At 43.8% G+C, this 26,388-nt stretch overlaps 1 protein-coding gene and 1 long non-coding RNA gene across 2 annotated transcripts in view; one reads left to right on the forward strand and one right to left on the reverse strand.

Annotated features, from left to right (window-relative positions):
• The first annotated feature begins 7,549 nt into the window (after positions 1-7,549).
• The window catches only part of LRRC2 (leucine rich repeat containing 2), a 48,160-nt gene continuing 29,321 nt past the window's right edge, over positions 7,550-26,388 (forward strand). The window contains 2 exon segments of the mRNA NM_001132130.1: positions 7,550-7,622; positions 22,267-22,410. Coding sequence (NP_001125602.1) covers positions 22,286-22,410 — 125 coding nt within the window. The 5' untranslated portion in view covers positions 7,550-7,622; positions 22,267-22,285.
• On the reverse strand, positions 13,991-16,597 carry LOC134761126 (uncharacterized). Its single transcript, XR_010139405.1, has 3 exons — positions 16,378-16,597; positions 16,074-16,135; positions 13,991-14,658 (listed from the first exon to the last, which is right to left on the reverse strand). It is a non-coding gene; the product is annotated as an uncharacterized LOC134761126 (long non-coding RNA).

Below are 26,388 nucleotides of genomic sequence, written 5' to 3' on the forward strand. Positions count from 1 at the left end.
ATATATATATACACATATATACGTGTATATATATATACACACATATATACACATATATACATATATACGTATATATATACACGTATATATACATATATATGTGTATATATACACATATATATACATATATACGTATATATATACACATATATACACACATATATATGTGTATCTATATACATATATAGACATATATATGTATGTATATACGTATATAGATACATATGTATCTATATATGTATGTATATACGTATATAGATACATATGTATCTATATACGTATATATATATTTTTTTAGATGGAGTTTCACTCTTGTTGCCCAGGCTAGAGTGCAATGGCGCGATCTCGGCTCACCGCAACCTCCGCCTCCCAGGTTCAAGCGATTCTCCTGCCTCAGTTCCCTGAGTAGCTGGGATTACAGGCATGCGCCACCATGCCCGGCTAATTTTGTGTTTTTAGTAGAGACGGGGTTTTACCATGTTGGCCAGGCTGGTTTCAAACTCCCAACCTCAGGCAATCTGTCTGCCTCAGCCTCCCAAAGTGCTGGGATTACAGGCATGAGCCACCTTGCCCGGTCTCACTGTATTGTAAACTGCTTTGTGTGTGTGTGTGTGGGCGTGTGTGTGTGTTTGTCTTTCACCAACTCTTCCCCCTATCCTTTATTCCCTTGGACTAAGAAGTCCAGAAATCTGGTCTTCCAGAAACCTCAGCTTCTCCAGCCTCTAGTGCAGTGTTTACCTGTGCTGGTTTTCTTTTGGCTTAGTCTTTCTCCACCAGCCACATCTGTGACAGACACGTATTAAATCTCAGCCCTATTTTCTAAAATGGGGGTGGGGCAAGGGCAAGGTCCTTGAGAAGTGCCACAGGAAAACAACTTGTTTCCTCAAACCTGATCCTAGAAATAAAACAAAGAATACCCTCTTCCCCCAGCAAAGAAGGGAAAAAAGACAAATTTGAAACATGTAACCCAAACCACCACTGATATTCTGGGCTGAATTCCAGGCGACTTGTTAAGAGTATTTACCATATATAGCTGGGCGCGGTGGCTCACGCCTGTAATCCCAGCACTTTAGGAGGCCGAGGTGGGCGGATCACGAGGTCAGGAGATCGAGACCATCCTGGCTAACACGGTGAAACCCCATCTCTACTAAAAATACAAAAAATTAGCCGGGTGTGGTGGCAGACGCCTGTAGTCCCAGCTACTCGGGAGGCTGAGGCAGGAGAATGGCGTGAACCCGGGAGGCAGAGCTTGCAGTGAGCCGAGATCCCGCCACTGCACTCCAGCCTGGGCGACAGAGTGAGACTCTGTCTCACAAAAAAAAAAAAAAAAAAAAAGAATATTTAACACATATAAGACAAGATAATTTTGATGTACTTACTGGGAACCATGTTAGACTATGGAAAATCTGATTTAAACTTTTTTTTTTTTTGAGATGGAGTTTCACTCTTGATGTTCAGGCTGGAGTGCAATGGTGCGATCTTGGCTCACCACAACCTCTGCTTCCCAGGTTCAAGCAATTCTCCTGCCTCAGCCTCCTAGATAGCTGGGATTACAGGTGTGTGCCACCATGCCCGGCTAATTTTGTATTTTTAGTAGAGAAGGGGTTTCACCATGTTGGCCAGGCTGGTCTTGAACTCCTGACCTCAGGCAATCTGCCTGCCTTGGCCTCTCAAGGTGCTGGGATTACAGGCATGAGCCACCGCGCCGAGCCCTGATTTAGACTTTTAGACGTAGCTATAATTTAGAATTCTTTTACACCAAAATCTTAATTTTTTTCAATTAAATTCAACAAATATTTACTGATCAGCTATCTGTGCTTAGCACAATGGGGTAGACAGAGATTTCCAAGGTAGGGCTCCTGCTCCCATCTCCCCTCCCCTGAGATAAGACAAGCCCAGTAATCTAAATGAAGTGCCATTTTAGTGTGATCAGTAAGCTGCTGATGGTGAGGAGGTAGTCACTTCCTAATTTCCTACCAACCAAGTCAAGGCAATTTGGCCCCAGCAGACAGATAGATGAACAGGCAGACTCCCAGGAGTTAGACTTGGGAGGCAAGCTGGGGTCTCACTTGGTTTTCATGACCTGGACAATCTCATTTAAAAGTGCTTCTTAAGCTGGTGGGGTGGCTCATGCCTGTAATCCCAGCACTTTGGGAGGCCAAGGCAGGCAGATCACCTGAGGTCAGGAGTTTGAGACCAGCCTAACCAACATTCAGAAACCCTGTCTCTGCTGAAAATACAAAATTAGCCAGGCGTGGTGGTGGGTGCCTGTAATCCGAGCTACTCAGGAGGCTGAGGCAGAAGAATTGCTTGAACCCAGGAGGCAGAGGTTGTGGTGAGCTCAGATCAGGCCATTGCACTCCAGCCTGGGCAACAAGAGTGAAACTCCATCTCAAAAAAAAAAAAAAAAAAAGCAAACAACAACAACATAAAAAACAAGTGCTTCTTACATGGATGGTGGATTTTGTATTTGATCACATACAGCTCTTAATGGCTATTTTATTTTTTTGAGATGGAGTCTTGCTATATTGCCCAGGCTGTAGTGCAGTGGTGCCATCTTGGCTTATGCAGCCTCTACCTGCTGCTGGGTTCAAGTGATTTTCATGCCTCAGCCTCCCGAGTAGCTGGGACTACAGGCACGTGCACCACGCCTGGCTAATTTTTTTTCTTTTCTTTTTTTTTTTGAGACGGAGTCTCACTCTTGTCTCCCAGGCTAGAGGGCTATGACCCAATCTCAGCTCACTGCAACCTCCACCTCCCGGGTTCAAATGATTCTCCTGCCTCAGCCTCCTGAGTTGCTGGGATTACAGATGCCTGCCACCATGCCTGGCTAATTTTTTGTATTTTTAGTAGAGACAGGGTTTCACTATGTTGGCCAGGCTGGTCTCGAACTCTGGACCTCAGGGGATCGACCTGACTCGGCCTCCCAAAGTGCTGGGATTACAGGTATGAACCACCACGCCCAGCCCTACTTTGATTTTTAGATCCCACAAAGAATTGAGAACATGGGATGTTTGTCTTTCAGTGCCTAGCTTATTTCACTTAACATAATCATCTCCAGTTCCATTCATGTCATTGCAAATGACTGGATCTCATTCTTTTTTATGGCTGCATAGTATTCCATTGTGTATATGTACCACATTTTCTTTATCCATTCATCTGCTGATGGACACTTAGGTTGCTTCCAAATCTTAGTTACTGTAAACAGTGCTGCAACAAACAGGAATGCAGATATCTCTTTGATATACTGATTTCCTTTCTTTTGTGTGTATACCCAGCAGTGGAATTCTGGTTCATATGGTAGCTCAATTTTTAGTTTTTTGAGGAATCTCCAAACTGTTCTCCATAGTGGTTGTACTAATTTACATTCCCACTAACAGTGTACAAGGGTTCCCTTTCTCCACATCCTCACCAGCATTTTGTATTGCCTGTCTTTCGGATATAAGCCATTTTAACTGAGTTGAGATGATATCTTATTGTAGTTTTGATCTGCATTTCTCTGATGATCAATGATGTTGAACATTCTTTCATATGCCTGTGTGCCATTTGTATATCTTCTTTTGAGGAATCTATTCAAATCTTTTGCCCAGTTTTTTTGATCAGATTGTTAGATTTTTTTCCTATGGCGTTGAGCTCCTTATATATTCTCATTATTAATCTCTTATCAGATGGGTAGTTTGCAAATATTTTCTCCCTTTCTGTGGGTTGTCTCTTCACTTTGTTGATTTTATCCTTTGCTATGCAGAAGCTTTTTAATTTGATGTAATCTCATTTGTCCATTTTTACTTTGGTTGCCTGTGTTTGTGGGGTATTTGTGTGGTTGTGGCCTGTGGTTATGGCATTGACCAGACCAAGGTCTTGGGGATTTTGCCAAATGTTTTATTATAGTAGTTTCATAGTTTGAAGTCTTAGATTTAAGTCTTTAATCCATTTTGATTTGATTTTTGTATGTGGTGAGAGATAGGGATCTAGTTTCATTCTTTTGCATATGGATATCCTGTTTTCCCAGCACCTTTTACTGAAGAGACTGTTCTTTTCCCTAGTGTATGTTCTTGGTTCCTTTGTCAAAAATGAGTTCACTGTAGGTGTGTGGATTTGTTTCTGGGTTCTCTATTCTGTTCCATTGGTCTATGTGTCTGTTTTTATGCCAGTACCATGCTGTTTGGTTACTATAGCTCTGTGGTATAATTCGAAGTCAGGTAATGTGATTCCTCCAGTTTTGTTCTTTTGCTTAGGGTAGGTTTGGCTATTCTGGGTCTTTTGTGGTTTCATATAAATTTTAGAATTGTTTTTTCTATTTCTGTGAAAAATGTCCAGTATTTTGATACGGACTGCATTGAATCTGTAGATTGCTTAGGGTAGTGTGGACATTTTAGCAACATTGATTATTCCAACACATGAACATGGAATGTTTTTCCATTTTTTGGTATTTTCTTCAATTTCCTTCATCAGCGTTTTATAGTTTTTATTATAGAGATCTTTCACTTCTTTGGTTAAGTTAATTCCTAGGTATTTAATTTTATGTGTGGTTATTGTACATGGGATTACTTGTTAAATTTCTTTTCATATTGTTCACTGTTGGCCTATAGAAATGCTACTGACTTTTTTTTTTTTTTTTTTTTTCTTTTAGACAGGGTCTCTGTTTCCCAGGCTGGAGTGCAATGGCACAATCTCGGTTCACTGCAACTTCTGACTCCTGGGCTCAGATTATCCTCCTACCTCAGCCTCCCAAGTAGCTGGGACTACAGCTATATACCACCATGCCTGGTTAATTTTTGTATTTTTTTTTGTAGAGATGGGGTTTTGCCATGTTGCTCAGGCTGGTCTCAAACTCCTAGGCTCAAGCAATCCACCTGCCCTGGCCTCCCAAAGTGCTGGGATTACAGGTGTGAGCCACTGTGCCCAGCCTGCTACTGGTTTTTGTATGTTGATTTTGTCTCTTGCAACTTTACTGAATTTGTTTAGTTTATCAGTTCTAATAGTTTTCTTGTGGAATCATTAGGTTTTTCCAAATATAAGACCATATCGTTAGCCAACAGATGATTTAACTTCTTCCTTTCCAATTTGGATGCCCTTTATATCTTTCTCTTGTCTGATTGCTCTAGCTAGGACTTCCAGTTCTATGTTGAATAACAGTGGTGACAGTGGGCATCCTTGCTGTGTTCCAGATATTAGAAGAAAGGCTTTCAGTTTTTCCCCATTCAGTAAGGATACTAGCTGTGGATCTGTCATATATGGCTTTTATTATGTTGAGGTATGTTCCTTCAAAACCCAGTTTTTTGGAGGGTTTTTATCATAAAGGAATGTTGAATTTTATCCAATGCTTTTTCAGTATCAATTAAAATGATCATATGATTTTTATCCTTTATTCTGTTAATCTGATGTATCGTGTCAATTGATTTGTGTATGTTGAACTATCCTTGTATCCCAGGCATAAATTCCACTTGGTCATGGTGAATGATCTTTCTAATGTAGTGCTGAATTCGGCTTGCCAGTATTTTTGTTGAAGATTTTTGCATCAATATTCATCAGAGATGAATTTTGACCTGTAGTTTTCTTTTTTTTGATGTGTCTTTCTCTGGTTTTGGTATCAGGGTAATACTGGCCTATAAAATGAGTTTGCAAATATTCCTTCCTCCTCTATTTTCTGGAATAGTTTGGGTAGGATTGGTATTAGCTCTTCTTTAAATGTTTGGTAGAATTCAGCAGTGAAGCCATCAGGTTCTGGGCATTTTTTTACTGGGAGACTTTTTATTACAGCCTTGATCTTGTTATTTGTTATTGGTCTGTTCAGGTTTTGAATTTCTTCCTGATTCAATATTTGTAGGTTGTATGTACCTAGAAGTTTGTTCATTTCTTCTAGACTTTCCAATTTATTGGCATACAGTTGCTCAATGAGTGGATTTTTAAAAGTAAAAGAAGGAGACAGGGATTGATATAAAGTTATTTGTTATGAATTTTCATTGGTTTACAGAAATAACATTGATAAGTGATTGGCTATACATCCTTTAGCTATAGGGTGTGGTTATAGTGTCTGGCGTGTTGCTATTAGGTTAATTTACAGCTACTTGTGACAATAGCAAGTAATTTCAAGAGATGAAGACAGCTCAAAGAGGGGAGTAGGGCATGAGTGCAGTTTCATTTTAATGTCTCCTTGGGCCTGATAATGAAAAAAACTTGCATTTCTCAGATAAAAGTAGTCCTTTTTTTTTTTTTTGAGACAGTTTGGCTCTTGTTGCTCAGGCTGGAGTGCAATGGTGCGATCTCGGCTCACTGCAACCTCTGCCGCCCGGGTTCAAGCGATTCTCCTGCCTCAGCCTCCCCAGTAGCTGGGATTGCAGGCGCCTGCCACTACGCCCAGATAATTTTGTATTTTTAGTAGAGGCGGGGTTTCTCCATGTTGGCCAGGCTGGTCTCAAACTCCCGACCTCGGGTGATCCACCTGCCTCGGCCTCCCAAAGTGTTGGGATTACAGGCGTGAGCCACTGTGCCCCGCTAAAAAGCATTATTTTCAAAAAAGCACGGTGGCTCACGCCTGTAATCCCAGCACTTTGGGAGGCCGAGGTGGGCGGGTCACCTGAGGTCAGGAATTCTAGAGCAGCCTGGCCAACATGGTGAAACCCCATCTCTACAAAAATACAAAAATCAGCCGCGCGTGGTGGCAGTCGCCTGTAATCCCAGCTACTGGGGAGGCGAGGCAGAAGAATCGCTTGAACCCGGGAGGCGCAGGTTGCAGTGAGCCGAGATCACACCACTGCACTCCAGCCTGGGCGACAGAGTGAGACTCCTCTCAAAAAAAAAAAAAAAAAAAACAGAAAAGAAAATAATGCTTTTTAAGGAAATGAATTTTAGAAGTATGACACATATATCACACAAAAGGTATTTTTGAGTTTAGACTAAGTGATATGAGGAGCCATTGCCATTAAGGATCAGGAAGTGGTCACATGGACTCCTGCGAGCAGCCAGGGAGTTGATTACTGATTATTAACTTGTCATACTTTCACGATGTCGGCTATCAGCAAAACATATTTGGCCAATTAGTAAAGTATCTGAAGAGAACCTAAACTCACATACATTTTAGGATATTAAAAAGATAAAATGTAACGGTGAAATTGAGACCTTCGAATTCTGCTGCTTCCAACATCGAAAACACTTTTACATTCCCTTGGTCATATGGCTTTCAAAGCCTGCGTCTGGCTAGGTTCCCAGCTTAGCGTGCTGAGCACTCGGAACCCGCTCCTTTCCATTCCACACCCTCTGGGATCTCCGATGTGAAAATGTCTGGCCCCGGCTGGGTAGGAGGCTGCAGATAGTCCCTGGGCCGGGGCTCGCGCTGGCCGGCTGCAGCGCGCAGGGTGCCAAGCCCTCCCCTACGAAGTCTGTTTTGTCTCAGGCTGGGCTGAGTCACATAGAATAGATAGATAGTTGATTTAGCACATGTCCTCCAGATCATATTATCCGCCTACAAATATAGCCTGTTAGCGCACAGGCACGGGAGGCTTCTTCCGGCTCGGCCGTGCTGCTCAGCGGGTGTAAACAGCCTCTGCGGTGTAAACAGCCTCTGCGGTGTAAACAGCCGCGGCGGGCAGGCCAGGACTGTCAGTGCCCGCCCCTCGGGGCAGGTAAGCGCTGGGCGTCCGAGGTGGCCGGCGGGGCGGGAGCAGGGACCTTGCGCTCCCCGTAGGAGGACGCGGGCGGATGGCCGGTGCCCCGGGCGCTCAGTTGTTTACTCCTTCCTCCGTGCCTTGGTGACCTGCAATCTGCCGGAGAGACAGGGGTAAACGTCCCTAACCGGACAGCGTCTGGGGCTTAGGCATCGACCGGTATCTGAGGTCCAGGACTATGGTGGGATGGCGAGAAAGGAGAGAGCGTGGGGAGGCAGGGGTCCCCGCGAGTGAATTTTGCTCCGGCTTAGCAGTTCCCCTGTGCTTACTGCTCCGGCTCCCAAGGCTGAGGCCCAAAGCTTCTGGTCCAAAGCGCTGTCCAGGGGAGATAAATCAACTTTGTTTGTGTCCTGAATGGTATGATTGACACATGGCCCTGGCGGGGAAGTCTTTTCTTCCAGCCTCTCACGCCCCCTGGCTTGGGGTGGGGACAGGCGTGAGGCAAGGGCAGAAAGTGACTGGAGACCCAGAGGAGGAGGAATTGTCTGGCTTGTTAGCGGCTCTGCCCTGTTGCTAGCTCTTCTGCTGGACCAAACCCTCTCCCAGAACTCAGGGACTGGGGGGTTCACCCATTATTCACCCAAAGAACCTCTGCTAATGATGCCAGGTAGAGAAAAACCCTCGGATGCTCACATACCTCTTGTTTTTGTCTTACGTTTAATTGTTGACAGGGATTCTTAGTTTCCTTTCTTTTTTCTTTAAATGATTGAACTTTTTTTTGACCTTACTAGGTGCCAGGTACTGTCTTAAGCTCTTGACACAATGATCCTACGCGATGTTCTCGCCAACCTGTGAGCTCAGTGCTGTTTGCTCCATCACGTCCACATGAGAACACCAGGCTCAGAGAAGTTAGGCCCTGTTCTCAGGGACATGTGGCCAGAGAGTGGGTAGGCAGGGCTCCAGCCCAGGCAACTTGGCCCTGGAACTGCCCTCTTAATCCCGTCTGGACCCTCTGCCTCCCCTGGCTGGATTTTCTAGCTTAACAAATTACAATAAAATTAATCAGATGTCCCCAGGGAAACTCTGGTCATGTGGCATAAATGTCATTTAATTCAGGATTTGGCTGACTATACTGACCTTACTTGACTATTTAGCTCCTATTTACCCTCGTTTCTATCAGAAAACTCACTGTGTTCATTCCAACCCTGGTGTCCAGGCAGTGGCCTTATGTGAGGATAGAACGGAATTTGTGAGTCACCAAAGCTCCTTGGTTGTCATATTTTGCCCATTGTATCTTGGTGCCCCCAGAAATTCCCATGGGTTACAGTTGTTCTCTTGGATACAGCAAGGCTGATGATAGAGGTTTTCCTTACATTGATGACACACCTGGAAGGGTGCTGTGGAGGGCTTGGAGCTGGACAGCCTGGGGTGGAGGGGTCCTGGGAGTTCTGAGGGGCAGGTGTGGAGGAGAGAGCCTCTCTTTGCATGGCTAGTTCAGGTGACCTCTGGCATCAGCTCCGTCCTTCTCTCCTGCTCCATCCCTTGTTCCTGTCCCCCTCCCAGCCTCACAGTGGGAGCGCCAAGAATGGCTTGGCACCTGCATGATGAGGTGAGTCTCCTCCCAGACTTTGTTGAGTCTCCTCCCAGACTCCCCCATATCCTTCTTAGGATGCTCTGAGAGGTTAACCCTGCACCCACTCCACACCTCCTACCCAGCAACCCAGTGTCATTTGACAAGAAGGGAGAGGACTAGGTGACCGGAAAGCTCCCCCTCCCCCGGCATATGACTTCTGAGTGGAGACTAATGCCCTGGTGCCAGGGGACATGTTTTTCCAGTCATGCCCTCTGGCTCTGGAAAGCGGATGGCTCTGTAAAGTGGATGGCTCTGTAAAGTGGTTCTGATATAACTGGGTTGGGGAGGGGGGTGTGGAAAGTTATTCAGCCAAACCTGCACTGTTAGCCCTTTCCCCTTCCTCAAGGTCCCTGCAGGACTCTCCCAACCCCTCCCCCCACCCTTTCTCTTTTGGCTCCTACAGGGGTTGGTTCAGCCTCTGTTGTCTAATGAACGTGCTGCGCTCAAATATATCCTTTGATGCTCTCCCGTCTAGATTGGGAACTTGGAGGCATGGACAAGGCTTCTGTCTTTCTGCATTTAATGAGTGTCCATAAATGTCACTTAGGGTTCCTAGGCATTGAAAAACAGAAATACACACTAAGTACACTGGCTCAGTACACACGGTTTCTGTGTTGAGGTTCAGAAGCAGGAGACTGGCATCTGTAGCCCTTGGACTACTCAAAACCCCCTCATTTGATGGCCATAGCACACCTCTCTCTGCAGGGGCTTGGACAAGGTGATGGAGAGGCCCCTCCAGTTCCCATTGTATGCTACAGTATGATCTGCTCAGCTGAACTCATGGGGGCCAGGCTGTGAACCCAAGTCTGGGGTCTCCCAAGTGGCTGCTCCTGTCAGTAAACTGTGGCTCGTCTATGGCTTCGTCCATGGATAGATAAAATATAATGAATCAAATACTTTAACTTGCACTAAGTATTGTGATGCAAATGAACAGTAGACTGAGAAATAAAATAACAGGCAGGTTTACTTTAGATGAGGAGGCCGGGAAGGCCAGACAGGAGAAAACATTTAAGATGGGTTCTAGGGGTGTGGGGAGGAAGCCACGTGACTTGGGGAGGAATGTTCTAGGCTGAGGGAGCAGTGTGTGCTGAGCTCTGAGGGGGAAGAAGCATGGGGTGGATAAGCACTGAGGAGGAGAGCATGAGGGGTGAGGTGGGATGGGCTGGCCGAGGGCAGACCATGCCAGGGGCTCACTGCCTCTGTGGAAAGCTGGGATCTCATTCTCATTTCAAAGGCAGGCCTCGGGGGGATTTGTGCCAGGTGGTGGCATGATCTAGTTCTCATTGGAAAGTGACTCTCACTATTGAGTAGAAGATGGTTTGGATGGGATTGAGTGGGAAGCCAGGAGACCAGTTAGGAGGCCTTTCCCCAACTGAGGCAAGGCATGACACTAGTTGGTGGTGAGAAATGCATGCCCTCTAAGACGTAGGTGATAACTGGATGTGTGGATGAATGTGTGTGTGTGTGCATGCACGTGTGTGTGCATGCTGTCTGCATAGTGGGTGGGCAGAGTGAGGAAACGAAGCAAAAGAAGTGACTTCTGGCAGGGTGCAGTGGCTTATACCTGTAATCCCAGCAATTTGGGATGCCGAGGCAGGCAGATCACCTGAGGTCAGGAGTTCGAGACCAGCCTGGTCAACATGGTGAAACCCTATCTCTACTAAAAATATAAAAATTAGCCGGATATGGTGGCTTTTGCCTGAAATCCCAGCTACTCAGGAGGCTGAGGAAGGAGAATTGCTTGAACCCAGGAAGTGAAGTTTGCAATGAGCTGAGATTGTGCCACTGCACTCCAGCCTGGGTGACAGAGTGAGACTTCATCTCAAAAAAAAAAAAAAAGAAGTAACTTCTAGATCTTCTAGATTATGATGGAGTCATTCCTGAGGTGTGGAATTAAGGGAGGCCTAGGATGGACAGACTCTAAAGGAGCAAGTTTGGAGAACATCATGTTTCTTTGAGATATGTGTGAGACATCCAAGTGCATATTCAAGGAGGCAGCTGAACATGCACACCAGATGGCACCAGAAGTTAAGACTGATTTTTAAAGTGTCTTTTATAAAAATCCACTGTCTTGGTTATTTATTGCTGCATAACAAGTTACCCCCAGGCATAACAGTTTAGAATAACAGACATTTATTATCTCACAGTTTCTGAGAGTCAGAAATTCAGGGCAGTTTAGCTGAGTGTTTCTGGCTTAGGGTCTCATGAAGTTGTGGTCAAGATGTCCACAGGGGCTGCCGTCATCTGAAGGCTTGACCGGGGCTAGAGGATCTGCTTTTAAGACAGCCCCCTCTCATGGCTGTTGACAGGAGGCCTCAGTTCCTCTCCTTGTGAAGCTTTTCCACAAGGCTGCTTGAGCATCATCATGACATGGCAGCTGACTTCCTAGAGTGAGTGATCTGAGAGAGAGTGAAGACCTAGTCTCAGAAGTCACACACCATTACTTTCACCACATTCTAGTCATTAGACTTAAGTCACTAAGTCTAGCCCATGCTCAAGGGGGGAGGAATTAAGTTCTACCTTTTTAAAGGGAAGAATGTGAAAGACTTTGTGGATACAGTTTAAAACCATCATATCCACCAAAGCAAAATATTTTATATTTTATTGTCCACTAAAGCTAGGATCAGTAAACTATAACCTGCAGGCCTGGCACCTGTTTGCATATGGAATGTGGGCACTGCTGGAGCATCTGTGGACCAAGCTGGAGTATTTTCTTCTGTTTCTATTCCCCCACTGCTCTCAGCTCCTGTCCACCTGGCCAGCTGTACCTGGCTGCAGCCCAGGGCCCACACTGGTTGCCATCTACACATTGGAGACTCTATTGTTAGCAACCAAGCAATGGAATCTCAGTTCAGGAGCTGGTGACTGCGTAGGTCACCTTGCCTCCAGCCAGCTGTCCAACTTGTGATGACTGGAGGAGAGAAGGACACACAGGCACCTGTCTGGGTGATACTGGGGCAAAGAAAGAAACGGACAGCAGCAGGCTCACTGCCCGGCCCCTTCCCCTACCACCCTCTCCCCTCTCTTTTTGTTTTTTTGAGACCCAGGCTGGAGTGCATTGGTGCAATCTCAGCTCACTGCAACATCTGCCTCCCAGGCTCAAGTGATCCTCTCACATCAGCCTCCTTAGTAGCTGGGACCACAGATGCATGCCACCCCCCAGCTATTTTATTTATTTATTTTATTTTTAATTTTTGGTAAAGACAGGGTTTTGCCATGTTGCCCAGGCTGCTCTCAAACTCCTGAGCTTAAGCAATCCACCCACCTCAGCCTCCCAAAGTGCTGTGATTACAGGTGTGAGCCACCGCACCCAGCCACCCTGCCCCTTTTTCACCATACCTGCTAGGCCTTTCCCTCTTGGGCTAGTCCCTCTTGTTCTGAGAATGTTTTTGGCAAGCAGCAGCTGGACATGAAACATGCTCACTACTCTGGATGGTTCTCTGGAGGCAAGCAGGGAGAGGCTTGCCAGAGGGTTCTTCTTTGTTATGTAAACACCTACATATATCTTCAATTTTGCTTATTGGCCTGCGAAACCTCTATTATTTACCATCAAGTTTTCTCAGCCCTACACTAAAACAAAAGGTTTTCCAGGCATTATTTTCCTTAATCCAACCTTTGAGAGTGTGCTGATGGTTAACATTTTCACTGAGGAGCTGGAACACTAAGTATCTGGAAGTCCTTGGACTGGAGAGGAACATGGCTGATGACACTTTGTGGCCCCAGTGTTCTTTCCTTTACAGTGAGAGATGCCACCGTTCTCCTTCTGTCTCATCATTGCAGGTGTTTTCTTCTCTGGAAGATGCTCTGTGACTGTGGACAGTGTAGCCCAAATCGAGGGAGGCTTGTTCTCATAATTCTGCTACAACCACACGAAACCAGACCCACAGCAGGGAACCGGAATCAGATGCTGTCTTGGAACCATGACACTTTGCTGTCAAATTCAATGAGGGTCCAGGCTGAAGCTTTACACTTAGGCTGCTTTGTAGAATCTACTTGGTTGTAAAGTTTCCTATAAGAGGATATTGCTTTGTTTGTATTGAGGGTCTCCTGACTGGATCCCGTAGAGGTTAATTTTTCCCTTTTCTGTGTTGGGGTAGCATATGATGATGACATTTCTATAGTGCTAGAGAAAGTTACTGCTTAGGACATTGCATTCTATGTCTTTGCCTGAAAGATTGTGTTGACTAGAGTTTATTTTACAAAGAAGAGATTAGCTTTGTAAATTTGTGAGGAGATCTCTCTCCTGAGCTGCTGAGGGACTGGCACCTGTGTCTGTCCCTGACAACTGTGTCCTATGGGCTCCCCAATGTGGTTTCTCCCCTGGATGAAGGGTCTCCTACTTACCCTGGACTGACACATGGACTCTCATTTGAAACTACTTTCTCAGTCTCAGAACCCACCCATGAACTACCTTCTAAGTTAAGGTAAAATTTGTCCAGTTGTCTAGAGAGGTCTGGACTTATCTCTGTCCTACATGGAATGCAAGGGGCTGGGCTGGACCTGGCACTTAGGACTTTGTATGTCATAGCTTCCCAGCACCTCTGGACATCACATGTAAATTGCTAGCAAATGTGGTCATCACCCACTGTTCTTAGAGTCTTCAGTTTTCATTATACATGTTTGCAAACAAAACTTCATCTTATAGGCAAGATGCTGATTTACATCCGGGTACATTCAAAGCCCCCTTAATTGTATAAGAGAACCTCTTTTCCTGCTTTTTAAAAACACAGGGAAAATGGTGAACATGGTTAGATGACAGACAGAATATATTATTTCCCACCAAAATACCGAGAGTAGTAATGACTTATAACTACTTAAAAATATGTCAGGGCATTTGGTAATTAAATTTCATAATTCCAGGAATTTATCAAAGATGATTAAGCTGTTTTTGTTGACATGATCAAATATTTAGAACACAAAGGCATTAAGAAGAGACCATTCCTCTAAGATGGGAATTAGAATTACCTTTCTCTAAGTTAATGCATAGCAATTCATAAGCAATGATTTTTAAAATGTAGGGGCAGTTAATGTACAGCTCTGGCTACTTGCCAAAGGCTGACTGGCCTAAGGAAATGAAAGAACATCAACAACAGAGTCTGTGATGTGTCTGGTTGATCTAGAGAACACGAGCCCTGTGTGTAGGGAGTAATTCTTCCAGCTTCAGTTACTGTGGCTGGCTGGGCTGCCCACACTGCTCAAATGCAGTTAACTTTACTTTGGCTTTTATGTGTAGACTTGGGATCTGTGTAGAGATTTCCTCAAAAAAACTAGGCTGACTGATACTCTTATTAATGTTTCTTCACCACTGGCTGTGGACTTTGATCTTTACTTTCAGGATGATGCGTAGCGTTCCTTTATGGAGACTTTTAAGTCGAAAGCCAAAGCCTTAATTAAGATCTTTGCAGGTTAGATACTCCTGAGCTGAAGATAACAGAGTAAGAAAAGTGGTAAAAGAAAAATTAAATGCACTTCTTTTACCTACCATTTTTATGGTAGATATTTGAAATTTACCCTTTCAGTGATTTTGAAATATGCAATACTTTATTATTGACTATAGTCGCCCTGCTATGCAATAGATTTCAAAACATTCCTCCTACCTATCCGAAACTTTGTACCCTTTGACCAGTAACTCCCCATTCCCTTCCTCCCCGGCCCCAACCTCTTTCTACGCTCTACTTCTACGAGTTCAACTTTTTTAGATTTCATATAAAGTGGGACATGCAGAGAACCTTCCTTTTCTGATTAGAGGAGCTATAGCCCAAAATAGTGGAGCAAACCGTCACGCATTCTTACTCTCTTAAATCTTCGCTGCTTGGCCGCGACTGTGGGTACAGTTGTAGGAAGTGCACGGCAGAGCAGGGTAATTACAACACCAAGTTTTTGGCCAGAGGACCGAAAAAGGGAGCCCAGCGATCAGGAGAGGACCAGGGAGATCACAGAGAGGGAGGAATTTGGAGAAAACAGCTCCGTGAGTTTATTCCTGGGCTCCTCCCCGAGCTGCGCATGTGTGGATCTGACCCTAACCAGCGCTCCAAAGATGTTAGACCTGAACACTGGGATAGACCTTCAGCCACGCCGTAGACTGGCCACTGGGGGGCGCACACGGAACATAGCTGAATAGCACCAGGAAGACTGAAAACTGACCTGACATGGGGATCACAACCCACAGAAGGCAGGTTGGAATTTGAGGTCAGAACTCAACCAAATTGGTTACCCACGGTGTCAGTTATCAACTTACTGCCTCTCAGCTTTGAATGCGCCACTCAATAAATATACCCTGTGTTATACAATGGCATTCCTTTAAATATTGGCCCTTTAAAGTGAGCGCAGTGCTATGCTTTCTCGGTAGAAGGCACTGGAGAGGCAAGATAGTAGGAAGAGGCTTCCTGCCTTTTTTTGGCGTGGGCTGGGGATCAGCAGTGTGCATGTGAGAATATCCATCGGAACCTGCCCCAAGCATGGGCTCAGAACAGTCCCTTTGCGACTTTGCATCCTTGGCCTTGCAGTCACCTTTCTACAGCTCCCTTGAGCCAGAACGTAGAGCCCTTGTGCAGCCCACGTGCTCTGAAGACCTCCTGCCTGTGCTTGTATTTCGACTTTCTTCGCAAGCCTCCATATTGCCTGCACACAGCTGCCTGTGCCCCTGAGGGTCACATGCCAACCTGCCACGCCTTCTGCAAGTGCCTGTGTGGTCCACACACTCTGAAGGCCGTCTGGACTTCCATCACATGGCCATGCCACCGGTTGCTGATTGGCGGTCCCTACCTGCGCTTGAGGGGTTCTTCTATTAGTTGCCCAGCAACTCCAGACTAGCCTGCCCAAACCAGAGGACTTACCTGCTATCTGATGGGCTGAACCCCTTCCAAGTTGGCCCTTCCTTGGATACGCTCCCTCTGCCCTGGGGTATGAATGGAAAGATAGAAAAATATCAACAAAGAAATAGAAGATATAAAGAACTAATTGGAAATTTTAGAAATAAAAAGACAGTAATTGAAATAAAATACTGGATAGGCTCACAAACATAATGAAGATGGCATAGGGAAGAGCTAGGAAACTTGAAGTAGATTACTGGGTTTCATGCACGTCTGTGTGAAGAGACCACCAAACAGGCTTTGTGTGAGCAATAAAGCTTTTAATCACCTAGGTGCAGGCGGGCTGAGTCTGAAAAGAGAGTCAGCGAAGGGAGATAGGGATGAGGCCGTTTTATAAGATTTGGGTAGGTAAAGGAAAATTACAGTCAAAGGAGGTTTGTTTTCTGGCAGGCAGGAGTGGGGGTCCCAAGGTGCTCAGTGGGGGAGATTTTTGAGCCAGGATGAGCCAGGAAAAGGGACTTTCACAAGGTAATGTCATCACTTAAGGCAAGGACCGGCCATTTTCACTTCTTTTGTGGTGGAATGTCATCAGTTAAGGCAAGGACTGGCCATTTACACTTCTTTTGTGGTGGAATGTCATCAATTAAGGCGGGGCAGAGCATTTTCACTTCTTTTGTGATTCTTCAGTTACTTCAGGCCATCTTGGCGTATACATGCAAGTCACAGGGGATTCGATGGCTTGGCTTGGGCTCAGAGGCCTGACACTGGGTATTACCAATTTGAAAAAAAAAATAGAAGAAAAGATTTATCTAAAATGAACAAGCCCTCAAGAATCTATGGAACAATACTGAAAAGTCTAATATTTGTGTCATCAGAATTCCAGAAGGAGAGGAGAAAGAGTGTAATGCAGAAAAAATTTTCAAGAAATAATGGCTGGCGCTGGGCACGATGGCTCACGCCTGTAATCCCAGCACTTTGGGAGGCTGAGGCAGGTGGATCACAAGGTCAGAAGTTCGAGACCAGCCTGATCAATGTGGTGAAACCCTTTCTCTACTAAAAATACAAAAATTAGCCGGGCGTGGTGGCATGTGCCTGTAATCCCAGCTACTCAGGAGGCTGAGGCAGGAGAATTGCTTGAACCCGGGAGGCTGAGGTTGCAGTTAGTGGAGATCATGCCACTGCACTCCAGCTTGGGCGACAGAGCGAGACTCTGTCTCAAAAAAAAAAAAAAAAGAAATAATGACTGAAAAATCCCCAAATTTGTCAAAAGATATAAATCAAGTGATTAAAAAAGCAAAACAAATCTAAATCAGGATAATCCCACCCAAAATCCATGCCCAGATATAATGATTAACCTGAAGAAACCCAAAGATGAAAAAATTTTGCCAGGTGCAGTGGCTCATGCCTGTCATCCCAGCATTTTGGGAGGTTGAGGTGGGAGAATCACTTGTGCCTAGGAGTTTGAGACCGCCTGGGCAACATAGTGAGACCTCATTGCTGCAAAAATATTTTTTTTAAAAAAATTAGCCAGGTATGGTGGTGCATCCCTGTGTTTCCAGCTACCTGAGAGGCTGAGATGGGAGGATTGTTTGAGCCTAGGAGGTTGAGGCTGCAGTGAGTTGTGATGGCGTCACTGCACTCCAGCCTGGGTGACAGAGTGAGATCTTGTCTCTGGAAGGGGGGGAAAAAAAGAAAGTAGCAAGAGAAAAATGATGCATCTCCTATGGGAAAGTGTGATTCAAATTATTTCAGATTTCTAATCAGAAACTATGGATGCCAAAAGGAAGTGGCACAACATTCTAAAGGTGCTGATTAATAGAAAAGAAAAGATTGCTTTCAAATTCTATATCCAGCAAAAATAATATTTATGAATGGAGGTAAGAAAAAGACATCCTCAGTTGAAGGAAACCAGAATATGTCAGCATATTTTCTCTAAAATAATTGTTAAGACAAGTTTTTAGATAGAAGGGAAATGATAGCAGACGTAAACTTGAACAGCAGGAAGAAAGGAACAGGAACATGTAAATATCAAGATAAATATAATGGAATAGTTTTCTCCTCATGAGTTCTTTAAATTTGATGATTGGAAGCCAAAAATATAACATTGATTGACATAATACATAAGACAACTGCAACATAAAGGTGGGAATGTAGGAGGACCTATATGGTGGTAAGATTTTTACATCTCACTTGAAGTGGTGACATACTGTTTCAAAGTGGACTATGAAAAAGTAAGTATGTATAATAATTCTTAGGGCAACCATAAAACAAGAGAAAAAAACTACCCAAAGAGACATAGTAAAATATATAATAGAGAAAATAAAATGGAATACTAAAAAATCTTCAGAGAAAAGAAGGCAGGAAAGTGTAAAAGAGGAAAACAAAAGAGGGATCAAATAGAAAAAAAGTAATAAAATTACAGATTTAAATCCAAACATACAAGTAAGTGTATTAAATATAAATGGCATACATATGTCAATTAAAAGACAGAGATAGTCAGAATTGGTTAAATAAATGATCCAGCGATAGTCTGTCTACAAAATCTCACATCAACTATAAGCATATAGTTAGGTTAATATAAAATGATGGAATCAAGAAAATGAAAAGCAACTCACAAAATGGAAGAAATGTTTTTGCAAACTATATACCTGGTAAGGGACCTGTATCTAGAATATATAAAGTACTACCACAACTTAACAATAAATAAAAAGACCAGTTAACCCAATTAAAAAAGGGAAAGGATCTGAATAGACATTTCTCCCAAGAAGATCTATAAATGCCTAATAAGCATATGAAAATATGCTCAACATCATTAGTCATCAGGAAAATGCAAATCAAAACAACAAGGTACCTCTTTACACCTACTAGGATGGCTATAATAAAAAAGACAGATAATAACAAGTGTTGGTGAGGATGTGGAGAGACAGGAATCTTCATACACTGCTGGTGGGAATGTAAAATGGTGTAGCTGCTTTGGAAAACAGTCTGACAGTTCACAAAAAGGTTAACTATAGAGTTATCATATAACCTAACAATTCTCCTTTATATTTACCAAGGATAAGACAACAAATGTACACACAAAAACTTGTGCTTCATTTTAACTTTTGTCAAAAATCTCCTTTAGGTAAAGCAATTCTTCTTTTTTTTTTTTAGACAGAGTCTTGCTCTGTCTCCCAGGCTGGAGTGCACTGGCACGGTCTTGGCTCACTGCAACCTCTGCCTCCCAGGTTCAAGCAATTCTTCTGCCTCAGCCTCCCAAGTAGCTGGGACTACAGGTGCGTACCACCATGCCCGGCTAATTTTTGTAATTTTTAGTACAGAAGGGGTTTCACCATATTGGCCAGGGTGGTCTCGAATTCCTGACCTCATGATCCGCCCACCTCTGCCTCCCAAAGTACTGGGTTATAGGCGTGAGCCACTGCACCTGGCCTCCTTTAGGTAAAACAATTCTAAAGGAGACAAAGGCAGTCTCAGGCTGGGCAGAGTGTCTCATGCCCATAATCCCAGCACTTTGGGAGGCCTAGGTGGGTGGATTGCTTGAGCCCAGGATTTTGATACCAGTCTGGGCAACATAGTGGGACCACCATCTCTACAAAAAATACAAAAATTATCTGGGCATAGTGGCGCATGTCTGTAGTCCCAGCTATTTGGGAGGTGGAGGTAGGAGGAATGCTTGAGCCTGGGAGGTTGAGGCTGCGGTGAACCATGATGGTGTCACTGCATTCTAGCCTGGGCAACAGAGTAAGACCTTGTCTCAGGAAAAAAAACAAAAAACAAAACAAAACAAAAAACCAACCAAACAACAACAACAAACCAAGGCAGTCTCAGACATCAGAAGTCAAAGGAAAGAAGGGAATAAATTAGGTCAGCATTGTCAGCTCTTTAGAGTAAAATTATACATGTTCATATTTTCAGCTGCACAAACATAAGCCAGTTCTCCCACTCCTATTGGCAAGCCATTTATAGAGAGCACACTCTTGAGTCAGAAGATTAAATATTTTGGCCAGGCATGATGGCTTGTGCCTGTGATCCCAGCACTATGGGAGACTGAGGCAGGAGGATCACTTGAGCCCCGGAGTTCAAGACCAGCCTGGGTAACATAGCGAGGCCCCGCTTCTACAAAAAATTAAAAAATTCGCCAAGTGTGGTGACGCACGACTGTGGTCCCAGCTACATAGGAGGCTGAGATGGGAGGATCTACTGAGCCCAGGAGGTTGAGGGACTACAGACATGCGCCACTATGCCCAGATCCAGGTGCAATGAGCAGTGATTGCACCTGGATCACTGCCCTCCAGCCTGGGGAACAGGTAATACCCTGTCTGAAAGAAAAAGAAAAAGAAGATTAAATATTTGGCTTCATATCCATGACTGCTATTTAGAAGTGTCTGAAATTGGAGGAGAAAGTATTCACCAGCCCTACTATTTAGCAACTGACAATCTGTGTTTGTGCAAATCAGGACATGGATTTAGCAAGACTTTGCTGCTGCAGTTAGGGAATTTCAAAACAATATCTAGAAAGTTACTTTACTTAGATAAGGGACATAAGTATAACTTAGTGGAATGGACACTGAAAGGTACTTTTCTGTCCTGATAATTTTTTTTTTTGGCAATGATCAAATAATTACTTAAAACAAAAAGTAAATATAAAGTAGGAAAATAAAAGAGAGCTCATTTACTGTCCTGAGAGTGAAGCAATATCTTTTATTTACTCGTTCATTCATTCACTCACTCATGCATTCCACAAATATTTATGGAGGGCCTACCATGTTCAAGGCACTATACTAGGTGCCAGGGATATAGACATAAAATTTTGGGGGGCCTCTCACATTTCATTTGGTGACACTGAAAGTAGAGACTAAATCATCTCTAAATTCCCACTGAGATGTGATGGCTAAAATGTACCCAAGTTTGACTTTCCTTGCTCTTGGAAAACCAGGTAAACAGAGATCAATGATTTGTGAAGGTTCAGTCTGCAGGGAAACCTCAGAGGACATGTCTCCAGGCTGTGTGGTCAGTCTTAGGTGGCAGAGTGCTCAGTGGGACTCAGTGCCATTTTTTTTTAACTTAATGGTGGCTGGCCTGTGGCCTCATATGATGAGGGCTGGGGATATTGGGGAGGAGAGGCAGAGACTGATGGTGGCAGAGACTACCCTGGAGAACAGAAATGAGTTAGGTCAGCCGGACTGAGGAAAGAAGGCAGGAGGAGGATGGAAAAGGCAATCCCAGAGGGGAAGAATTGAGGTGACGGATTATGGAAGAAAGTCACTGTTACGTGCCTCATGTCCTATACTTAAAGGAAGGAAAGAACACTCAAATGTCTTTAGAATAAATTTCTACCAACAAAAGGGGACTTTTAGAAAAGCAATTATAACACCGCCTATGTGAGCTTTTTTTTTAGATTTAAATACAACTAAGAAGTTATATTCCATTCTACTTGAGAGAGGAGAGAGGATGTGTGTGCATGCGTGCCTGGAGAGAGGATGTGTGTGCATGCGTGCCTGGAGAGAGGATGTGTGTGCATGCGTGCCTGCGTGTGTGTGTGCACGCCCGTGCCCTGTGATTAATTCATCTAACTTATCCTTGATTATGTAACAACCTACTGGGAATATTAGGTACATATACTAGTGAATTCATTACAATGTGGAACCGTGAAGTTTGAGGAATCCCCAGGGGGCTTTGGGAGCCCAGAGTCTATCTGAGGGTTAAGGAGACAAGTGTGACCATCTAGAGAAGGTGACCCTAGGGTGAGTGTTGAACTATGACTTACTTACACAAAATAATACCAAACCTAAAGAACATTAGGAAACTGTCATCCTCCCAGCCTGGGCAATAGAGTGAGACCCTGTCTCTACAAAAAATTTAAAAATTAGTTGGGTGTGATGGTGTCAGCCTGTAGTCTGAGCTGCTTGGGAGGCTGAGGCAGGAAAATTGCTTGAGCCCAGGAGGTTGAGGCTGCAGTTGGAGCTGTGATCGTGCCACTGCATTCCAGCCTGGTAAATAGAGTGAGACTCTGTCTCAAGAAAAACAAGACGAAACAAAACCCAACCAGCCAAACAAGCCAAAAAAAAAAAAAAAAAGGAAACTGTCATCCTTGAAGTAGTAAGGCATATCATCATTCCTTAAGCCAGTGATTCATTCATATTTCATTTTAAAGTTTATGTTAAAACTGTTTTCTGTTTGTGTATCAAGCTGACATATCTATATATTTTTTAAATAGGTAATTTCATGCTCCCAAAATGGGACACAAAGTGGTTGTCTTCGACATTTCTGTCATCAGAGCCTTGTGGGAAACTCGTGTCAAGAAGCACAAAGCTTGGCAGAAGAAGGAGGCGGAAAGGCTTGAGAAGAGTGCCTTGGAGAAGTACGTGTTTTCTCAACCTAGTCTTGTAGCTTGTTTGGTGAATAAGGATTTGGACAGGCAACAGTTGCGTTGTGGAGGAGGATGCTTTTCTTCTGGGATTTCTCACTGTTGGTAACATTGTCCTCATTAAACTTCAGAGCCTTACACTGTTGCTCAGTACAAATATGCAGTTCCTATGATAGCAACACCCATGGTTATAAGGACCTACCTACCACCCTGGTGGTAGGCACGAGGAAGACCGAGATGACATGATAAATCCCCCTACAGCAAATGCTGTAGCAGGCTGCCTCGCTAGAGTTCACTGAGCTAACTCACTAGGCTATCTGGCGCTCTGGAGACCATCTGACTGCCATCTGGGGCAGCTTGGGGCTACTCTGCTGTGCACTTCAGCCCTCCCCCATTGAGATGAATTCTAGGTAAGATTCATTGTGTTGGTGTCATTTTTACTTGGATGAAATGGTGTCATTTGCCTATCATATATGGCCATGAAATATGAGTAAAAGAAAGTTATGTAGATGAACACCAAGTTGAGTGCTTTGGAAAATCTACAAGGTAGAAAGGTTGCAGATGGCTTTGCATATGTCTGCAATTTTTATTCCCTGTGGAGAAACCAGAACTGGAACTCATGGATGATGCATTAGGGGTGCTGTTTATATAAGATTGACACAATGGGATTCTCATTGGCAGACCCATTCTCAAAGAAAGTCCCAACCCTACATCAAATTGGCCAATGATGGTATATTTGCACACTTTAAGTTAAAAACAAGATGTGTAGGGGCTGAGCGCAGTGTCTCCTGCCTGTAATCCCAGCACTTTGGGAGGCCGAGGCGGGCAGATCACGAGGTCAGGAGATCGAGACCATCCTGGCTAACATGAAACCCCGTCTCTACTAAAAATACAAAAAATTAGCCGGGCATGGTGGCGGGCACCTGTAGTCCCAGCTACTTGGGAGGCTGAGGCAGGAGGGCAGGAGAATGGCGTGAACCTGGGAGGCAGAGCTTGCAGTGAGCTGAGATCAAGCCACTGCATTCCAGCCTGGGCGACAGAGCAAGACTCTGTCTCAAAAAAAAAAAAAAAAGGATGTGTAAGGTGTGAATGTATCTACATTCTTGGCTCTCCACCTTTATTAGCTTTTTGGATTAAACAAATACCTATTCTGATCATGCTTGATAATTAAGCTGCTACAGTATTAATCACAGTGGTTTCAGGTGGTTACCACCATCCCTAATTTGCAGATGAGGAAGTTGGGACTTAGGTAAGTTGCTCAAGTTCACACAGATGGTAAGCGGAAGATGTGGCCAAGCCCTTGCCTCTATATAATGCTGTAATCACGGTAGTTAGAACATCTTTTCTCTTGCCACTAACCTGAGATTGTCCAATATGAAGTAAAGGATTGCTTGAGGAGTTTGAGACTAGCCTGGGCAACATAGTGAGACTCTGTCTTTACAGAAAAACAACAAAAAAGAATTAGAACCCTTAAACCAGAAAGCCCACATGGCAACACATCCAAGAGACCTACACTCACATAAATCATACAAGGTCCCAGAGCCCAAAGTAGCTCTCAGCCCTGCTTCGATTTCCTCCACACACCTAGCATCTGGGGTTACTCTAGAGCAGAACAAGCTTGCTGCATAGAGGCCCATGCCCTTGGCAGTGGGGAGGGGAGTTAGGGAAGCACCTGTAGCTGATGCAGCTTCCTGAGGTTCTTGGAAGAGGAGCCATCTGCAACACTTAGGGTCTGCAAACTGTGTTCTCTCATCTGCTTTGGAGTGGGATTTGCCCCTTCAACCCTGTCTTTCTTTGTGGTGTTAAACAGCTTCACGCATCTCATGTACATAGGATTGAGCTTGACTTGGGCTCAGTGTCATTGAGCTTGTGCACTGTCTTATCTTAACCTAAGACAGAAAACTTCTTGGATATTTGTTTGGCTTTTCTAGCCCAAGATAAGGAAAACAGCCACCAAGTTGGCTGGGCAGATAAGGAGGAATGTGAGGCAGGGCTGGGGAGGAATGTGCATGTTTAAGAAAGGAACTTAGTTTCTCAGCCTCCTCAGAAATGGGGGTAGTAAATTTGCCTTCTTTACAGGTGTTTTTGAGCGTCCATAATATAATTCATACTGTGATCATTAGTACTATTTGAGGGTTAACTTTTAGTTTCTCAGGATCTGTTTACTGTGCAAAGGAGGAATTAATATGTTGAAAAATTAATGCCTGCCTGATTATAAAAGGCAACTATTTGGTTAATTTAAATTTACTGAAACAAATAAAACCTCCCAGCTTGTTCTGTTACCTCACTTTAGGGTATCTCATCCTGTAATGCTGTAGTTGTTCCATGAAGTATATACTGATACTTAAACATTATAAGTAGAGATAAAATATGAAATATCACTCTCTCCGAATGAAACTTGATCATTTGGAGTGGAGGTTCCCAAGCCCTGGGCTGGCCTGTTAGGAACTGGGCCGCACAGCAGGAGGTGTGCAGCAGGCGGGAGAGCGAGCATTACTGCCTGAGCTCCGCCTCCTGTCAGATCAGCCGCAGCATTAGATTCTCATAGGAGCACGAACCCTTTTGTGAATTGTGCATAAGAGGGATCTAGGTTGCCCACTGCTTATGAGAATCTAATGCCTGATGATCTGAGGTGGAAGAGTTTTATCCTGAAACCATCCCCCAACCCCTCATCCATGGAAAAATTGTCTTCCATGAAACTGGTCCCTGGTGCCAAAAAGGTTGAGGACCACTGATTTAGAGGGAGAAATAAAAGAGCTATTGTTAGGCTCTAAGTGAAGAATTTCTTCTCCATTGAGGCTGTTTGCCATCTGGGCTGGGATTGTGGGTTCCTTTCCTAAGGAAAAGGTATTTTATTTGCACATTTATTGATTTAATTAGAAGAACTGTAATGACTTTTTTTGTATGTTTATTGCATATTTGGCATTCAACTAAAACTGAGTTGAGAGGAAGATTTCATATTCAATTATATGGGTGATAGAGTGAAAAGACAATGAATTTTATTTATTTTAGTTACTCTCAAAGAAGATAATGGAATTAAAAAAATAGTTTATATTTCCTTCTTCACTTTCCTTTCATTGGGTTTCAGAGGGAATAAGCCACAAAATATTTAAGAAAGAAAATAAGACAAAAAATATTTAAGAAAGAATACAAAATAGATTTTGTATATAATTATTTTTAATGGGGTACATCTGATTTTCTTTTTTCTCCATTTTAATTTTATATTGGCTGCACCAAAATATGTGAAATATTTATAACAATTTGTAATATGTGCTATAGGAATGATATATTACATAAGGATGAACCGGTATCATCTCATTGTATTGCTAGGATCTGCCTTTAGGTTCAGTCTAAGAAATGAGGAAAGAAAAGTAGAAAAGTTAGAAACATTAATCTGAAAAGTACCCAGTGAATACAAGAACTTGCAGTGGCTGTGCTGTTGGTTTTAAAAATTTTGGAGGTATTGCTTCTAACAGAAGTACCAGCAGCATGTCTTTGACCTAGAGTCTGCCCCTTGTCCTGACTGCTGCAGTAAGATCTAAATCTACAGGTAGATATTTAAAATTCATTTTTATCATATGGTTATAAAACTAAATCACACAGAAAAGCTAATAAGGAAAAGCAACAATTCCAAGCCACTACAACATTTCCCAGAGGAGCCCACTTCTCTTTCAGCACTTTCTTCTGCTTTTAAATTCATATCCCTTCATGTGCTGACACACACACACACACATATTTTTTATATATATATATATATTTTTCTTTTAATTTTTTTGAGACAAGTCTCTTTCTGTTGCCCAGGCTGGAGTGCAGTGGTGTGATCATAGCTCACTGCAGCCTCGAGCTCCAGGGCTTAAGCAGTCTTCCTAGCTCAGCCTCCTGAGTAGCTGGGACTACAGGCGTGTGCCACCAGCCCCGCTTTTTTTTTTCTTGTATTTTTTGTAGAGACAGGGGTCTCACTTTGTTTCCCAG

Source organism: Pongo abelii, chromosome 2 (genome assembly GCF_028885655.2).
Source record: "Pongo abelii isolate AG06213 chromosome 2, NHGRI_mPonAbe1-v2.0_pri, whole genome shotgun sequence".
Taxonomy (NCBI): domain Eukaryota; kingdom Metazoa; phylum Chordata; class Mammalia; order Primates; family Hominidae; genus Pongo; species Pongo abelii.